At 41.5% G+C, this 18,601-nt stretch overlaps 1 protein-coding gene across 1 annotated transcript in view; it reads right to left on the bottom strand.

The window, feature by feature from the left end:
• LOC105869800 (notch receptor 2) overlaps positions 1-18,601 on the bottom strand; it is a 158,612-nt gene that overhangs the window by 54,791 nt on the left and 85,220 nt on the right. The window contains exons 6-8 of the mRNA XM_012761892.2: positions 2,462-2,695; positions 987-1,142; positions 349-537 (exon numbers count right to left, since the gene is read on the bottom strand). Of these exons, the coding sequence (XP_012617346.1) occupies positions 349-537; positions 987-1,142; positions 2,462-2,695 (579 nt within the window). The remainder of the gene's footprint in view (positions 1-348; positions 538-986; positions 1,143-2,461; positions 2,696-18,601) is intronic.

Raw genomic sequence — 18,601 nt, 5'->3', positions numbered from 1 at the left:
AAAATTTATTTCTATAAATGGAATGGTATGATATTTATAATAGATCAGGAGATCAGAAAAGCTTACTATATAAAGGATTCTTATAGTAAATCATTTCTGAAATTTTCTATTACATGTACCTGGATTTTGACATAATAGGCTTGTTTAATTTGGTCTACATAGCTCTAAGAATTCTAGCACTATCTTACTCTTCAAGTAAGGGGTTTGTCTGGCAACCCTGACTTCCTATAGTCCCCACTCAGCATGAGGAATTAAATGTTGACAGAGTTCATGAAACTGCTACAATACGCTGACTGCTCTACTAAGAGAAGTGCAGTGTAATCCCTCCTCTCTCATGGGCCCATTCACCTGGCATGCACAGACATGTGAAGCCTCCAATCTTATCCAGGCAGGTGGCATCATTCTGGCAGGGGTCTGAGTGGCACTCATTGATGTCCATCTCACAACGAGGCCCTGCGTAACCCCTCAGACACTCACAGTGGAAGGCACCATCCGTGTTCACACATTTTCCTGCATGCTCACAAGGATTGCTATTGGCTGGAAGACACAAACACTGATTACTCGGATCAAAGCACTTTGAAAAAGTTTCCAGAAATGTGAACTATAAAAGAGGGTCTGATGGTTATAACATCAGCACTAGAGCTTTAATAATCTCACTCTTAATTTTCTATTTTCTTTCTTAATTAAAAAAAAGAAGTAAGACTAGAGTAATCTCAACTCTTGTGCATTTTTGCTATTTCAGTTTCTGCCCAAACTGTCACTGAGGTAGGGCTTTCTATTAAGAATCAAGTACAGCTCTTCCATATACTTCATTCCCAGAATAGAATATACGCTTACAGTGACACTGAAAGGGTTAGTTGTAAACATGAAACAAGAGAAATCTGAGGTTTGATGTAACACACTTCTAGAGTAAAATATGCCTCAGCTTCAACACTTGCTGATCTGGACAGAAACTCGAAAGAATAAGAAAGGTTCTGTGTACTCACCCATGGCACACTCATCCACATCTTCTGTGCAGTCAGCCCCTTTGTAGCCTTGTGGGCATGTGCAAATATACTGCCCGTTCAGGGGGTTGGTATCACACAGTGCCCCCTTGTGGCAAGGATTGCTGATGCATGCATCATCCAGATGACACAGGAGACCTGTCACAGGGTGGGGCAGAGGAGACTAAGAGAAATGTCCCTCGCTTGGGGAAGTGCTTTCTCTTTCACCAAGGAGGGAAAACCTTGTGATCAGTTCCTCACAATCCAACATGGAGATTCAGAGGCAACTTCTCCTTTGACTGATCCTACCTTGGGGACATGCTGCAGCCATCAGCAGAGCAACTAGCTACTCTGGACAATCCTAGAGCTCTGACCCTGAGCCATCATCTAGACCTCTCCGCCAGGGCAGAAACATCTACAGCCCAGAAAATAAGAAGAGGGAGACATGAAAATGTAGATATGCTCCACATTGTGTGTCAGATTTAGCAAATAAAAATAGAAGATGCCCAGTTGAATTTGAATTTCAGATAAACAAAAGGTAATTTTTTAGTTTAAGTATGTCTCAAATATTCTACACACCCTATATTTTATCTGGTACCCTAATTCCCCAAAATTATCTTACCTAATGATCATGGGGCCACCAACATCTCACTTGCCTTAGAAGAAAAAAGCAACTGAATGTCATCAGCTTCTACTACAGCAGCCTTTTTAATAGCATCAACATTCCTGGCTCAGGTGCCGCCAGGTCACTAAAGATATTACTAGGCTTCCTGTTTTGTATAGTTCACATGAGAACTGGATTTTCCAGTCTGCAATTAACTTAAAAACAGGTAACCAAGGCTTCTACCACAAAGCTGGAGGTGGGGCTTTTGGAGAGGCACAAGTATAAGAATATTTCAAAACTGCTGGGTAGAAATTCTCCCAGCTAAACTATCTTCTTCCATCACATTGCTCTTCTACTCCTAGAACTAGCAGCTGTTAAATTGAGAGGCTAGTGTAATGTTAAATTTTCTAGTCTGTAAAAATCTTCCCTTAAAGTAGTATTTTCATAGACATTGAGGGTTGAAACACACTTCATTGTTTCTCTCCTGCCAACTCCTTCTGAGTAAATGCATTATTTCTTCTTAAAATGAAGTCTGTGAATCCAATTATTAGTCATTTTGTCTTAATACCTGAAGTGCTTTTCAGTCTAAGATCATAAGGAGTTCAGCAGATGCTTCAAAGACAGTAGGTACTAACTTCCGTTTTTTGGAATGAAAAACTGAAAGACATGGAGTTCAGAGCTGAAGTTTTAAGGAAGAAGATTAACTTCATAGCACTTTGGCTAGTAGATTACATTTCCAGAAGAACAGTCCTGAGTGATATGTTTCTACAAATGGTAATTCAAAAAACACAGCTATTGGAATGAAGGAGAAGACAGAAGTCCTGAATGCTCCCGGCCCCCTCCCTGTTTTCCAGCCCTGGCCTGCTGGCCTTACCTGCCTTCCCCTCTGGGCACATGCAAGAGAAGGAGGCCACACGGTCAATGCAGGTGGATCCTGGAGTGCAGGAGGCGAAGGCACAGTCATCGATGTTCTCACTGCAGTCATCTCCACTCCAGCCATTCACACACACACAGCCATAGCCTCCGTTGCGGTTGGTACAGGTGCCCCCATTCTGACAGGCATTGGGTTGTAGCAGGCACTCATCCACGTCCTCTGTGCAAAACTGTCCTTTTGGGGGAAAGTATCTTTGATTAGGGGTCTTGAGTCTCAAAAGATTAGTACCATACCAGTCCCTGTATACCTTTATGTGGCCTGCCTGAAATTAAGGCAGGTAGAGTTCACAGTAGGCCAGACACTCACATGAATTTTAAGGCCACCTTGAGCCTTCTACATGATATTTTTTCAGGTTAAGTCATTTCAAGAAGAATTCTGTGCTTAGAAGTTGCCACCCCTAGAATCTCTGACAACTTATCAAAGAGAAGGTAAGACCAAGACCTGTAGGACCCCTGACTCAGTTAAATCCCTGGGTCAATGAATATACAAGCAAAAAGAACAGGAGAGTCTAAAAAATGAGTAAGAAAAAAATGAGAAGGAATCTACATGTCAAAATGTTAGGACAATTGTCTTACCTCTTGACTGTATAATGCCAATATCCTGGTTATGATATTGTAGAACAGTTCTGTATGATGTCCTATAATACAACTACATTTACAGTACATCTACAATACAAAGGGTCCAGAATATCTCTCTATATGAAGTCTAATAACTGTATGGGAAACTACAATTTTCTCAAAATAAAAAGTATACTTTTTTAAAATGTTAGGGCAAACGAGGATAGAGAGAAGAGATTAAGGACAATGAAAAGCTCTAGTAAAGTATGGATGTGAAAGGTAAGACCAAGAATAATGAGACTGCATGCAGCAAACTGTGCTCAGCCTGAGGCGGCCAAGCTTGAAGGATGTGGATTTGTGGAATAAGACACAGGAAGTCCACCCAATGTAATAAGAGATGGAAAAAGGTCTAGTTTGCTCTACCTAGAAAAGAGCTCACTGAAGGATGCTAAACACGAGACTACCTAAGGCTATGCTGCAGCAACCATGGGGACCATGACAAAGGCTCTCAGGCCCTTCACAAAGAAAAGAGGATATCAACTTACAACCAAGAAATTTGTGATTAACAAAAGCAGTTTAGTGCCTGGCCACATGAGCTATAAAATAAATTAATGAATTGGTCCTGTGTGAGGTCTTTTAAAACCAGCTTAAAGAGCTATCAAAGGGAACTAAAATTTAGATCATCTGAATTCTTTAAAACATGAAAAGTTGCTAACACTCAAAAAAGACCAAGGTGTAGGCTGGGCGTGGTGGCTCACGCTTGTAATCCTAGCACTCTGGGAGGCCGAGGCAGGCGGATTGCTCAAGGTCAGGAGTTCAAAACCAGCCTGAGCGAGACCCTGTCTCTACTATAAAAATAGAAAGAAATTAATTGGCCAACTAATATATATATATAAAATTAGCCGGGCATGGTGGCGCATGCCTGTAGTCCCAGCTACTCGGGAGGCTGAGGCAGTAGGATTGCTTGAGCCCAGGAGTTTGAGGTTGCTGTGAGCTAGGCTGACGCCATGGCACTCACTCTAGCCTGGGCAACAAGCGAGACTCTGTCTCAAAAACCAAAAAAAAAAAAAAAAAAAAAAAAGACCAAGGTGTCCTTCATTCTTCCTTTGTAAATGAAACTCAACAAATAATTTAAAAAGGCATTCTGATGAAGAGGCCTATTAATGAAAAAATACATAATGTTTGTGCTTTGAAAATTCCAAGGCTAGCCTTAGTCCCCAGAATACCTAACAACTCAACTGGCTCATTTATTTGCTGAAGGCCTATAGTGCTGGCAGATGCTGGTTGTGTCTGACCTAACCTAACTGACCATCTTTTCTTTACTCCTATCTAACATGCATCTCCATTACTATAGAACCAACATTACTCTATTCCAATTATTTGGTTGCACATCCATCTCCCATGACTTGGCTGCAAGCAGCCTCAGTTTCCAGATTTTTTTTCTCTGTGAAGAGCCCTCTGCCTAGGATGGCAGGGTAGGTATATGGAAGTCTCTGGAACTCTGTGCTCACCATGCCCCTTCCATGATCCTCTCCTCACTCCATCTATACAATTCCTGAAGGAACCACCATGTCTTTACATGACTGCACCCTCCTGGCCATAACTGACTGATCTAGGATCAGCATCTGATCCAAGATATATCACGGTGTCTCTTTCCCAAATTACTGGACTAGAGATACTTTGCCATATGGCCCAAAAGGATGAGGAGGCTGGTCTGCAGAGAAAGTAGTAAGAGTGAATCAGAAGTGCACAGAGAGAAAAATAAAATCATAGTGGCATTCAAGTTCTTGGCTCCAGTTGTTCCTGAACCCCAACTCCTCCTGAGTTCACTCAGTGGCACAGCCATTCTGAGATGTCTCTTGCAAAGGGTTGTCCTAATTTGAGATGAAGAACTGCAGCCAAAAGTATTAACCAATACAAACTCAGTGAGTGAGGAAGGGAGGGAGTGAATGAGTGAGGGAATAAATGAGTGAAAGAGTGAGGAAGGGAGTGAATGAGTGAATTATTAAGGCAGTGAGTGAGGGAAGGAGTGAGGGGGTGAGTGAAAGAGGGAGTAAATGAGTGAATGATTAAGGCAGGGAGGAAAGGAGAACTCACTGACAATCCTCTCTTTAGGGCAGATAATATCATTTACTATAAAAACTTTTGCTCCCTTACAGTGCTAGCAGAAATGCTACCTCAAAGGAGTAACAGCTCTGCTATCAGGATGCAGGCAGGATTGAGAAATGAAAACATGTAGAAGTAGAAGAAGAGCTACTGTAACTTGGAAAATTGCTGAGTGGTTGCCTATTATATCTATGATGCTCACCAACCAATTTAGATGTCATTTTTCTTTATTGAGGCTCTGTGATAATTCGGAGTACTATAAAACACTGTGTTTAAAAATATTTTATATGTATTTCTTTTTCTTTTCTTTTTTTTTTTTTTTTTTTAAGAGATGAGGTCCTGTTCATAAGACTGGAGAGTGCACTGGCATGATCATAGCTCACTATAACCTCGAACTCCTGGGCTCAAGCAATCCTTCTGCCTCAGCATCCTGAAGCAGCTGAGCTATCGGCACGCACCACAAAGCCCACCCAATTTTTAATTTTTGGTAGAGATGGGATCTCCCTGTGTTTCCCAGGCTGGTCTCAAACTCCTGGCCTCAAGTGATCCTCCTATAACAGGCTCCCAAAGTGCTGGGATTACAGGAATGAGCCACCATGTCCAGCCCTACATTTCTTATGCATTATAATAGACACTGAAGTAATGTAGTTAGACAGACTAAGTAAATAAAACAATGCCTGCAATGGAAATCTGGTACTCTTAGGAAAGGAAACCAATAGACACTGATTGCTTTCTATGAAGCAGACACTGTGCTTGGGGCTATCAAAAAACTTATCTCATTTATAGCTGAGGGAACAGGCTCAGAGAGGTAAAATAACTTGTCCACATGAGGCAGTGAGTGCAGGAGAGCTGGGATTTGAATTGGGTTGCCTGATTAAAAACTTCTTAACAAAGACTTGAGGTATGAACTTGACCATATCAAACTGTCTCTACATGCCTTGGTTTTCCCAAGGGCACACAGGCATCAGGAAGTGGGGAGGATGGAGGAGGGGAGAACTAAGATAATTATTTAAACAACAGGTTACTAGAAAATCTTGTGACTGCTAACTCCTGTAAAAAATGAAAATGTACTTTTGGATACAGTTCATTATTTTTTCAATGAGACTGACTGTTGAAGATTAGATGCCTTCCCTGAACACCTTAGCACCATGTATCTGTTAGGTAGTGTTTGTTAGAGACAGGAAAACTAGAGACCCAAGAGCATACTGGCTTATAAGTAACTTTCCACAGAATTAATCACCTTTCCCTAAGGTTCAAGCACATTTTTCCAGAACAACGATCTATCCAAGCCTTATTTTGGCCAGATGTCTTTCCCCTTTATTACAATTCTATCAATTGGTTTTAAAATTCTGGTTCTAAAATTCAGAATGAGCAAAATGGTAACCGGGTTGGCCATTATTACAATTGCTTGCTCCAAAATTTCCAGTGGGACATCTGCTGAGTGGTGACTATACTTCCTTCATGTCACCACTGTCCTGGCACAGAAGAAAATCAATGCAGAGGCCCAAAAATAAGAAATTAAGACTCAGAAGAGGAAATAAGCTCTCCAAGTTCACAAAGGTGCTGAGTGAGAGCACTGTCATTCAAACACACTCAGTCTGACTGTAAATCTGATGCTCTCTGGCTGCTGCACAGCTGAGTATCCAGCCCTAGATTTGACCAACAGGATCTACAGACTAGGTCGCTAGTCCCAGGGTCTTACAGCACCCTGAGAAGGCATAAATGCATAGGACAGTGACGGGACACCCATAGTAGAGAGGAATGAATGCAGAAGGTCACTAGATATTAGGATAGGAAAAGTTCTTGGCAATCACCGACAGGTGTTAGGTGTATGGTCCAAGGTCATTTGCCGTTTCCCCACCACTCCATGGCAAGAAAGACCAGCCTGGGCTGGAGGGAGAAGGCTTGCTAATAAGGGCGGCAGTGTCTTGAAGATATCAAAATGACTACAGTGGATTCTTTGGCTGGAGTATGACAAGAAGGAAAGATTGGAGGTCACTTGAGGCTTTGAATTTGAATATAATTCTAAATTTGATACAACAAACGAGGGTGGGGATGACATAATCCACACTATGTCTGAAGATGAACTGGACAGAACATAGAAGGGACTAAAAGTAAACACCTTTCTTTTAGTACGGAGATGGGGAGAGAGCATTAAGTTATGAGCTACCTAGCATATAAAAGCCTGTGGTGAAAAGCGAGAGCTGAGTTGTTCCCATGCTCAACCAAGCTACTAAACCTTCAATTCAAACAAGTCTCAGCATGTATCATCACCTCTGTCCACACAAACTTAGCTGGTGAACTCTCAAAATGTTGCACAAAGCTCAGTTAGGCAAGTTTTCCAGGGCAATAGTTATCCTCTTAGTAATTTCCACCTGCCTGATACTGCAGGCTACTGCCCTTTACCATCAGTAGTAAGAACTAGTTAAGTCCTTTCCATTTCTTATGGACAAAAGGGAAAGGAAATAACTTGTTTTAGAAACTACCCTCTTCAATGCCACCATGAGTCTGGACCAATCTGAACTGAAATGTCAAACAACAAAATGCTTAGGTGATACTTTAAACACTGAGAGCCACCTATTGCCATGGACAATTTTCTAGCTGACCACATTTGCCTTGTAAATACACTCAAATCCATAACTCTTCTTCATACATTTTACTCTAGCCACAATGGCTTCCTGTTGGATCCACAAACATTAAGCTCTTTCTGGCTTCAGAGCCTCTGCATATGATGCTCTCTACACCCAAAAGACTCTTTCCCCTTCTTCACAAGACTAGCTACCTGTCTTGTGACTACAGTAGATCTCCAAGTGCACACTTCCCCATGGTTCGCTACCACTGCATCTACTCCATTCGATTCACCTTGGCATATACCACAGGCTGTGATTTTATATTAATTTAACCTTTAAAGTCTCTTCCTTCACTCCACTATTAGCTCCAGGAGGGCAGGGATTATGTCTGTCACTGACCTCAGTATACACGTCAGGCACTGCACTAGACCCTTGGTGTCAGTGGAGGAACAGACCTCAGACAACATCTAATCTAACATGCTCAGTTGACAGACGAGGAAACAAGAACCAGGGAGGTACAGTGACTTATCCAAGATTGCACAGCCAGTTGTCAGAAAATTGGAAATGGAACTTTTTATATCCTGAAAAAGACGTTGGGGATCTGAGATTACTGCAGTTCAAGTTAGTTTTCAAAATGGAGAAGGAGAATCTCAACTGACTGTTGGGGAAGTGGGGAAGACAAAGACAGCTCACTGTGCCACAAGTCAGATGACATGACACTACTAACCCACCATGACTGAAATAACTATCAGGTGCTGGTTTTGCAGGACTAGGGTCACTTTCATGCTGATCTTTTCTTGTGGCCCCATCCTACAGTTTTAGGATGAACGAGGGAGACTGTGGGCACAGCCTGTGGCAATAAAGAGAACAGAGTGAAGCTGACACGAAACCACAGGCTGGCCCTCATCAACACCATGCTCGAGTCAAGTCAGTGGGGACCAGTGAACAGACACCACTGAAGAGCCATAGCACACAGGGACAGAATGCTCACTGTGGCTCTCTCAGGGCACCACCAGCGAACCATCAATCTGACAGGTGACTGGGAAGAGGAAAGAGAAGGACAAGGAAAGGAAGGGAAGGGAAAGGAAAGATTGCTCAGTCTCAGCAGTCTGTGGAGAAGCCCTCACCCTTCCCAGTCATCTCTCCCCTGTGAGGGCTGTGGGAAAAGTTTCATCACATCAGTGGTCCTCCTAAGGGTCAACTCTCATGGCAACAACAATCCCCACACGAGAAACATATAGGAAATGAGCTTGGCTGGCCCTTGCCCTGGCCCTGCTACTGCCCCCTTCAGTCAAGAGAATTCAGTCTCTGACACATCCTTCCAACCAGCAGCCACCCAGGCTCCTGAGTCCCTGAGAGTTCCATCCCTTTTCATACACAACAGAGCATTCTTGTCACCTCTCTGCTATAAAACCTCTACTCTGTACACATTTCCATGCTGCTGCTGGAGTTAAAAGACAGAGAACACGCCTGACTGTTCCACGACCTACTGGGACTGACGCTGAGTGAACTGGGTGAAATACTCTGTATGAGCACCGGCGTCCACAGGGCTGCCCAATCTGAATGGCACAGCTGAAATGTCACTTTCTCAAAGAGACATCACCTTGCCTACACCAACCTCCATTATTTCTGCCTATTAACACGCTCTACTAATATTCTTTACTTTCCCTGCAAGGCATTTATTATAGTTCCAAGTTTCACAGGTACTTACATGATCTCTGCCTGTGTTTCTCACCAGACTGTCAGTTCCATTAAGAAATGGGTGGTAGCTTGTTCCCTCATCGCTGAGACCCCAGCACTTAGGACATCGCCCAGCTAATACTGCTAGTGGACAAGTGCTCAGTAAGTACTTGCTGAATGAATGTTTATCTGCTTCTGTTTTCTCTTCCTTCAATCAACCTAATCCCCAAATGATGACCAGCATTCACCTCGTCCCTCACAGCAGCAAAGGGTGTCTCCATCTGTTCATACCCTAAGTTTCCATCACCCCCTTATCTATATCCACCAGCCCACACTCAACCTATGCATCCCAGTCCCCTTCCTTTGTCACTAAACTCCATCTCATCTATGCCACACCCAAGTTCACCTTGCCTGTGCCCACTAACCCTTCACCTATGTGCCACGGGTGACTCTCCATTACGGTGGACACCGTCCTTCTTTGACTGACACCTCAGCTCCCCACAGACACCATCCCAGTTGGCCTTCTCTGGCAGCGCTCTCTGGTCCTCCTCTTCCAAACACTGCCACCAACAGGAAACTCAGGGTGGAAGGACAGACTTTCTCTTCACTCCCCAAGGCCACTACTGAACTCAAACACTAAAAATAGAATGTAGTAAGTAATTTCTAGGTGTGGGACATGGTGACAAGTGCTTCACATTGATTGTCAAATATAATCTTCATGTACCATTAGTCTGGCTTTACACATTTAGCAGACACCGGGGCCACACTAAAAAAAAAAAATACTAAAGTATCTCAGGGAGGTAAGAAGAGCTATGAATTGGGAGAGGTGAGGTCAAGCCAGGAACTGGAAAACTGAACACTATCATTGATCCATTCATTTGTTTATTCAACAAATATATGCATATATATGTAGATACACACCCTCACACACATGCACACCATGGGCCAGACCCTGACCTGTTCACACGGGGATTATAACGGTGAACCAAACAGTCACGCCTTCTACTCTGCAGACCTTACAAATACAAGTTTCATAACCACACAAACAATGATAACATAGGATGACAATTGCTTTAACAGACACTTGGTGCCTTGGGAGCACAGAGTAGGGACAATAAGGAAAAACTAGAGAATGAAGCTTTTACGGGAAAGCCTGTAGAGCACATAGGAGTCTGCCAGGTTGTGTACAAGTGTGCAAGTGTGTGAGAGCGTGTGTAGAGAAGGGGGTGGGGTAAGAGTATTTCAGGCAGAAGGAAGTGATGTGTATGGGCTTGAACAGAAGAGAGAACATGGCTCATTTGAGGCAATGAAAAAAAAATCAGTGTGGTTGAATTACAAGGCATGCATGGGAGAGTGGAGAGAGACGTGGCTAGAGAGGGAGTGACACACAAAGCTGTGGAACTTGATCCAAAGACAAGGAGGACCCACTGAAGCGTTGTCAACAAAGAAACAACTCGATCCAATTTGTGTTTCAGAAAGCCCACTCTGCTGCAGTGAGGAGAATGGACTGAACTCCATCTCACCCTTCCAGGTCAACAGTAATTTCAAGCACTGGGAGTCCAGTCCTTGTGGCCACTCTAGCAGCAAGAGGTCTGCAGTGCACCTGGGGCAAATTCCAGATGCAGCTGCACCAAAAAGCACCCAGGCTCAGCAGTGGCATGGAGAGCCGTGAAAGCTGGGCCAGGGCTGGGCATTCAGAAAGCTCACCCCTGCTGCAGAGGCTTGTCCACACAGAGGGGAAAGTAATGCCAAGCTTGGTCCCCTCGGAGGGGGCCCTCACTCTTCGGCTCTCTCCCTGCTTCCTTAGGCTGCTGGGCTGTTAAACCAGTTTCCATAAGACAGCCCCTCACTTCACTGGGAGGCAAAACTAGCTGTAGCCAGGTTGAGTGAGGGGATCCACAGAGCACCAATCTCCCCTATTTATGAGCAAGCAATTACTCTGCACAGAATGAGTAAAATGGAAAAACCCAACATGGCACCCGTTAAAAGATTCTACAACATAAAACATGGAGGACATAACGCTTGAGATGTAACAAAAAACATACTGTGAAAATTATTCACTTCCGAAGCTAATACATTTTAGAAAAAATTGGTTCTGTGTTCTCAAGACATCTGCACATACATAGGTTTTATAAGGAAATGAAAAATAACATAGAACATCAGACACAGATGCAAAGAGGGAAGGCTGAGAGGCAGAGGACCTAAATGAGAAGAGTAATTATTAAAGCAAATAAGAATGCAATATAAATAACCGGGATTGGAAGCCATAAAGTATGGAACTGACACTGCACAAAAAGAATATAAGACATGAAAAGCTTAGGAAGCTCTTGTAAATACAAAGGGAAAAACAAGCAAGTTAAAAAATTAGAAGATTTGAGCTGTGGGGAAGAAAGATGGAAGACTCAATGCAAAGGTGACAGTTGCTCCTGAAGGCACTCAGGCATACAAGCAAGGGCACTCTTTTCTCAGTTGAGAGTAGATCTAAGTCTGCAAACCCAAAGGGCTCAGCAAGTACTCAGACGGAAACAATAAAAAAAGAGAGTATACCTAAACAAATAGTGGTTGAAGACTTGTTTTGAAAGAGAGAGGAGGGCAGAGTAGCTACCAAGGAAGAGGAAACACACTCTGACATGACATTTCTCCATAATACTGTCCACGAGAAGCAAAGGAATGGTCTAGGAGCTTCAGGAGATTAATTTTTGACTCAACAATTCAATATCTGGGAAGGCAAGTGAATCGTTTTCTTCTTCCTGTCTCTTATAGCACCTAGCATATATATATAGGATGTAATAGCTCTTCAAGATATATCTATTATTGAAACTACTTACAACCATTCTGTGGGAACGTGAAAAGCCATGAAGTGATGCTGGATCCTGCCAGGAACAGAGCCAAAGCTAGTCACTGAGGAGATGCCATTTGTGTATGAAACAACTAGATCAAAAGAGATTTTCTAAATATCCAAGAGCTCTGAATATATGCCAACATTTACCTTTCCTGAAAAAAACTACTCAAAGATATAGCTATTTGACTAAAAAAAACAATCTAAAGAACTCAGGAATAAAAAACTTGTGACATAAATGCCATGATAGTTAATGCAAATCAAGTTTCATATAAAACTAAGGCTAAAAGATTATAAATTAGGTTATGAAACATTGTGAATATCGAGAATTTTTTTAAAAGATGCATGACATTTTAAAATTCAATCATAATAATACTATGAAATGAATTTTCAATCCCAGATTATATAAACAAAATATGCAGAGTGTAGGGAAAACAGAAGAGGAAATAAACCTATTCTAACGCCTCGTTTTACATAGGAGGGAATCAGTAAATACAGTGTCAGTTTTGACACAACTAATTAGGGAAGTTAATTGATTCAACTCCAAACTTGCCTAAACATGTTTTCCTATAAAAATGAAAATACTAAATACTAAATTCTAATTTCATTCATCGCACTTCTGTCTGTCGGGCTCATGGACCAATTTCTACTTCCTTGAATGACTTATACACGTGGCTTATATTCTTCTCCCTCTTTCCCCTTCTGTCTCCCAGGAAGTCAACATCTGGGCTGAGGGTAAATAAGGTCACCCGAGCCAAGAGTTCCTACTTTTGTCAAGTTGACAGACCTCCACATCCACTCCAGTTCACAGCACACGCACCTTCTGGACCTCACTACAAGACACTCATAGTTCTGGTCCAAGATCTGACACTTGGCACTTCTACTCTCTAACTATGATTTCCTTTCTTCTTCCTTTCCCATTCCCAGCAACAATTCCACCTAATTTACTCCCCACCTACAAGTGTAAGAGTGAACCCCTCCCAACAAGCTGGTTCTTAGCCAACCCTCTACTAGCTGTCTGATCTCCTAGTCTAGCCAAGGCTCTGTGGTGGGTCACGGGAACAAAGTTTCTGTCCCCTGTAGCTCTGCCCTGTACCTCTTCTCTCTTCCTCTTGAGGAAACCCTTTCTGTGCAAAGTCTTGAATAAGTTATGCAAACCCATTGCTACCTTTCCTCCTTCCTCAACACTCACTTTTCTCTTTAACTTTCTGCAGTTCAGCTTCTCTTCTTTGCATTGAAACTGCATTTCAGAAGATTTCTAATAACCTCAAAAATTCTGATTAACCTTTTGCGGTTACCATACTTACTTGGGGTCTGCTGGTTGTCATTCATTCAATAATCATAGTTGGTTAAAAATCTGTCCTGGGGTTGTCAAAATAAGAAAAGTTTCCAATCTTCCAGAGGGTGATAGCCTGTTAGGTCAGCTTAGCACCTAAACCCAGTCAGAGACATAAAATAATACAGGAGCTGCCCATAGGCAGGCAGAGATGAGTCAAGGGCAATCTACAGTGCTGATCCCTTTGACTTGGTGATACTATCATGGCCCAGCTCCCTTCCCACCTATCATGCCTCCCCTTTGCTTGCCTTCCTTCTTTGGATCCCCTTCCCCATCCATTTCTGAAGTGTTACACATTTCTTACACTTCCTGTCTAAAGCCTCCCTTCTTTTCACTCCATATACTTTCCACTATAGACTTGATACATTCCCATGATACCCCCAAAATGACTTACAATCTGAGTCCCTAGCCAGTGCCTTTATTCTTAGCTTGTTCGTTTTCCTGCTGTATGTTTTTCACTTGGAACACTCACCTTAAACTTACCATTGTCTCTACCCTATTTCTCTAACTCTGTCAATAGCCCCTACATTCTCTCATTACTCAGATGAAAGCAGAAGTTAACTCTTCTCAATTTCCTTCCTTACCCCACCAAGTACTTACATGATTCCCAATTCCTACCCATGCTTCTTTCAAACTCACATTCATTACTTCTACCACTTATTGTGGTTATGTGTAGACTTTCTTATTTCTTCCTAGTAAATTTTACCACTGTTTAAACACAGAAATTAATATTTTTTCTTTCTGTCTCTTAAAGTATCTAGCACAATATATTGAATGGAGTAGTTAATTGACCAATAAATACCTGTTATTGAACCTACTCATAACCATTCCATGGGAACTTGAAAAACATGAAGTTAAGTCAAAGCTAGACGCTGAGTCATGGACCACAGGGCAGGAAAGATCCTTTGGTGTCATCTCTAGCATTCTGCAGGACTGTACTATCCACTCACCCCTGTTTCCACCATGTTGGCAACTAATCATTGCTGGGACCTCTGGGATGAGGGTGTTTCGGGTTAGCACTCCAGCAGTCTGCCCAACTGATGGGACACTGGAATTGGGGTGAAGAGGCAGAATTCCAGAGAACAGGCTTATTGTGGAGTTTTCACAATCAAGTTGACAGCAGAGAAATTGAAATTTGAGATACATTTCTCCAAGTGGAATATAAATGAGAATACCTTTGCAGTCTCAGATATATTTAAATCATTTCCATACTCAAACAAAAAGTTCTATCCTGATATTCTTAAAAAAAAAAAAAAAAAAAAAAAAAAAGAAGGCAGAAATGTGGTGGTTGTGAGAAAAGCCTCATGCTAGAGAAAAACTTATCATCTACTAGAGGCTGGACTGAGACAGGAACATCTAGTTCAAAATTAAAATACCATCAAAAGTCTCCCTTCCCAGACACAAGGAGCTCATGCACCACCTCTGGCATATGTACTTGCTAATTCATGCCAAAAATTTTTACTGAAATTGGAGCAACTGACAGCAATGGAAAACTTAACCAACTCTTTAGGATCATCATGCTATAAAGGAAAGCTGAGAGAAAATTTGGTCGGTTTTATGTGACTCATATCCACCTAACTTACATTGTTCACTTCTGCTTAATGTCCCAAAGCACTAATCTAAGACCAAGCTGAAACTCCATTTCTAGATTAATAATAAGCACAGGAAAATAAATCACATCTGCCCCAGGAGTGAACCCAAAACCAAAAGCAGCCACAGAGAGGAATTTGTGAGTTGAGCTTAGAGTCAACTTTAATTCTGAAGGAAATGAACCTTTTAAAAGAAAACTCAAATAACAATCTATGTAGACAAAACATTAATCTACATTGCTCTAATAAATTTTTGAGCCTTTTAAAACCTTTTTTTCCCTTAAATGGATATCTGCCAGTGCACAACTTCTCTGATAAGATGGCTTGGAGCCAACTACAGTATAATAGAGACATTTGTGCTCTGTCTTCACCAAACCCTTAGGTATACTTCCATGTCCTGAAGGAACATCGAGTTATTCAGATTTATCTCTGTAGCAAGATTCCTGTTAAGAAGTAAACCATCTGCTCACTCTCACTCCCTAACAATTTCTTTTTTCACCTGAGCTTAAGCTAGTGCAAAAGAGTGATAGTTTTTGGAGGCACAAAGAAACTCTATTTAGACAGCCACCAAAGGTAAAAGGGCCTGCATTAGACTACAACACAGTTCTGCCCATAGGTGATGGAGAACCACACCAGTATAAGGCTTTCGTCCACTGATGGCAACGTAAGGCCTCACCTATGGATGGCTACAAGTCTATCTTTCTACCTCCAAAGATCAGTATGGATGCTCCCACTTAGCAGTAGCGTGGCACCCACATACCATCTTTAAATTCAGAGTAATGCTGCCCAACAGAAATATAATAAGAGTCACAGACATAATTTTAAATTTTTTAGTAGTCACTAAAAAAAAAAGTAAAAAGGAACAGGTGAAATTAAATTTAATATTATATTTTATTTAACTCCATGTATCTAAAACATTATCATTTTAGCATCTAATCAATATTTAAACATCATTAAAAAGGTATTTTACTTTTTTTTCATACTACATCTTCAAAATCAGGCATTATACAGTTATAACGCACCTCGATTTAGACCAGCCACATAGCAGATGTTTAATATTTAATAGTCATGTGACTCATGACCACCATGCTGAACAGCATGAATCTAGAATGTTTAGCATGATAGTTTTCTGAATAAATGAAAAGATCAAAAGATTTTTATCACATCACTGATTCTCCCAATACCTCAAAGAAGTAAGAGATATCAGTTTCATTAAAAGCAAATAAACCCTTCTAAGAATAGGAATCTGACATATTTACCCCAAATCAAACCATGAATAAAGCTGGAAAAATTTCTGCTCATCTTGAAGTCTAGAACTTGGTACATAAGACCTAGCCTTTTATGTATGTGCATTTACAAAACAAAACTATAACTATCAGGCTCTTCTCATTAAAAATAAGGCAAATTCCCAAATCTCCATTTATTTAAGATTAATGCCCAGCTTTTTTTCAGACATATAATCCCACATATTCTTTTTCAGATAACTGGCAACTTTATTTCCTATCCTAGACTACTCCAACCCTTTTTCTATTTTGTCAAAAGACAGACCAAACAGTTCATGCTTCAACTCTACAGCTGGAAATTGTAAAGGGAATTCTGAAGAAAGTTGTAATAAAGCTCATAGGTATAGTGACAAAAGCACCAGACTGAATATAAAACATTCACATAATGTTAACTTTTAACCTCACAGTAACCAGCCAGGTTCTTAAAAACAAAAACAAAAAGAGTAAATCACTAAATCTTAGAATAATAAAATTATAAATTAAATTTTAAATCATTAGAAAGATTCAAAGTCCTTAAAAAAACAGACAAGGCAACTAATAGAATCAACTCTGTAGAGAAAAAGAGCACATATTTGGAGTTCAACAAGCCTAGATTCAAACTGTAACCCAACCACTATGTGCCCTGGGCAAATTATTTAACCCTTTTGAATATGCGTCATCATCTGTAAAAAAGATATTTACTAAATTCTACCCCTATTACAGTTACTGCAAAGACTGTATAAAATAAAACATGGTAATTAGCTCAGTATTGGGGTGCTAATGTTAGTTAGCTCCTAGACTCCAACCTCATTCATTTCCTCTATTTGTATAAAGCAGAAAATACTAATCTGAATTTAAAGATCCAATTATCAATAGAAATAGAAGCTCTATGACACACATTTTCTTCTGTTCTTCTCTTCATAATGGAGGGGCTAGGATGGTAACCAGCTCAGCTACATGCTACTGAGAACAAAGGTTTCTAAGAAGTGCTAGTTAACTGCTGTCATCAACAGTTCCACCACCCCATAACTTGGTATCTCCTTCACATCATATCAGGCATACTCAAACTACGGCCCGCGGGCCATATGTGGTCTGCAGAGGACATTTACCCAGCCCATTGAATGTTTTTGCCACCGCTGCCTGTACTGCTTAGCAGCTGGCTCATCCCGGGCCCACAGTGTGCATGTGTGGAATGTGCACCACACTCTCCAGCAGCCCTCCAATGGTCTGAGGGACAGTGAACTAGCCCCGTTTAAAAAGTTTGAGGACCCCTGGAATGTCAATATAAATGTGGTGAGTGTTATCACAGAGGAATGCGTGGTGTTACTAAAGGAGTCCAGAGAACGCTAAACTCAGCCTGGAGAGAGGTCAGGGGAGGCACCCTGAAGAAAGTAACCACTTAATTTCTATCAGGTAGGCAAAATTGGTGAGAACAGGGGGAGTGGTGGAAAAGGGAAATCTAGAGAAAAGGAAAGGCATGAATGGAGACATAGGATGTAAAACAATGCACAGTAATTATAAGAGAACTGGGAGCAGTTCTTATTGCTAGAGTGTGAAGTGCTGTCAGATGCCTGAGAAGACTAGGGAAGGAGACAGGGCTGAAGCCATATGGGGCTTTACATAACAGAGAAAAGACCTTGGACTTTATCCTGTTGATGGCAGGCAGGGCAAAAAACAAGGCTTGTCATTGGAAATCACAGAATTCGCATTAACAACCTGAACAACATAGTGAGACCCTGACTCTACAAAAAAATAGAAAAATTAGCTGGGCATGGTGGCGCCTGCCTGTATTCCCAGCTACTGAGAAGGCTGAGGCAGGAGGATCACTCAAGTCCAGGAAATTTGAGGTTGCAGTGAACTATGATGATGCCACTACACTCCAGCCCCAGGCAACAGAGTGAGACTTAGTCTCCAAAAACAAAAAAAGAATTGGCATGAAAAAGTGAAAAAGAGGAAGGAAACCTGTGGTGGAAAACCAAAAGCTGAGGGTCACTCTAAATGACAGATAGCAGATCAAAAGAAATAAAAATTACCACATTAAACTTATCCACGATCTCTGCCACCCTTTCCAGAAATACAAAAACACAGAAAGAAACATCTTCTGAGGACTCTGATAGAAAAGAGGTATTTATTAAACCTCC

This window comes from Microcebus murinus, chromosome 2 (assembly GCF_040939455.1).
Source record: "Microcebus murinus isolate Inina chromosome 2, M.murinus_Inina_mat1.0, whole genome shotgun sequence".
Taxonomy (NCBI): domain Eukaryota; kingdom Metazoa; phylum Chordata; class Mammalia; order Primates; family Cheirogaleidae; genus Microcebus; species Microcebus murinus.
Note: the sequence above shows the minus strand (reverse complement) of the source record. Positions and strands in the feature narration are given on the sequence as shown.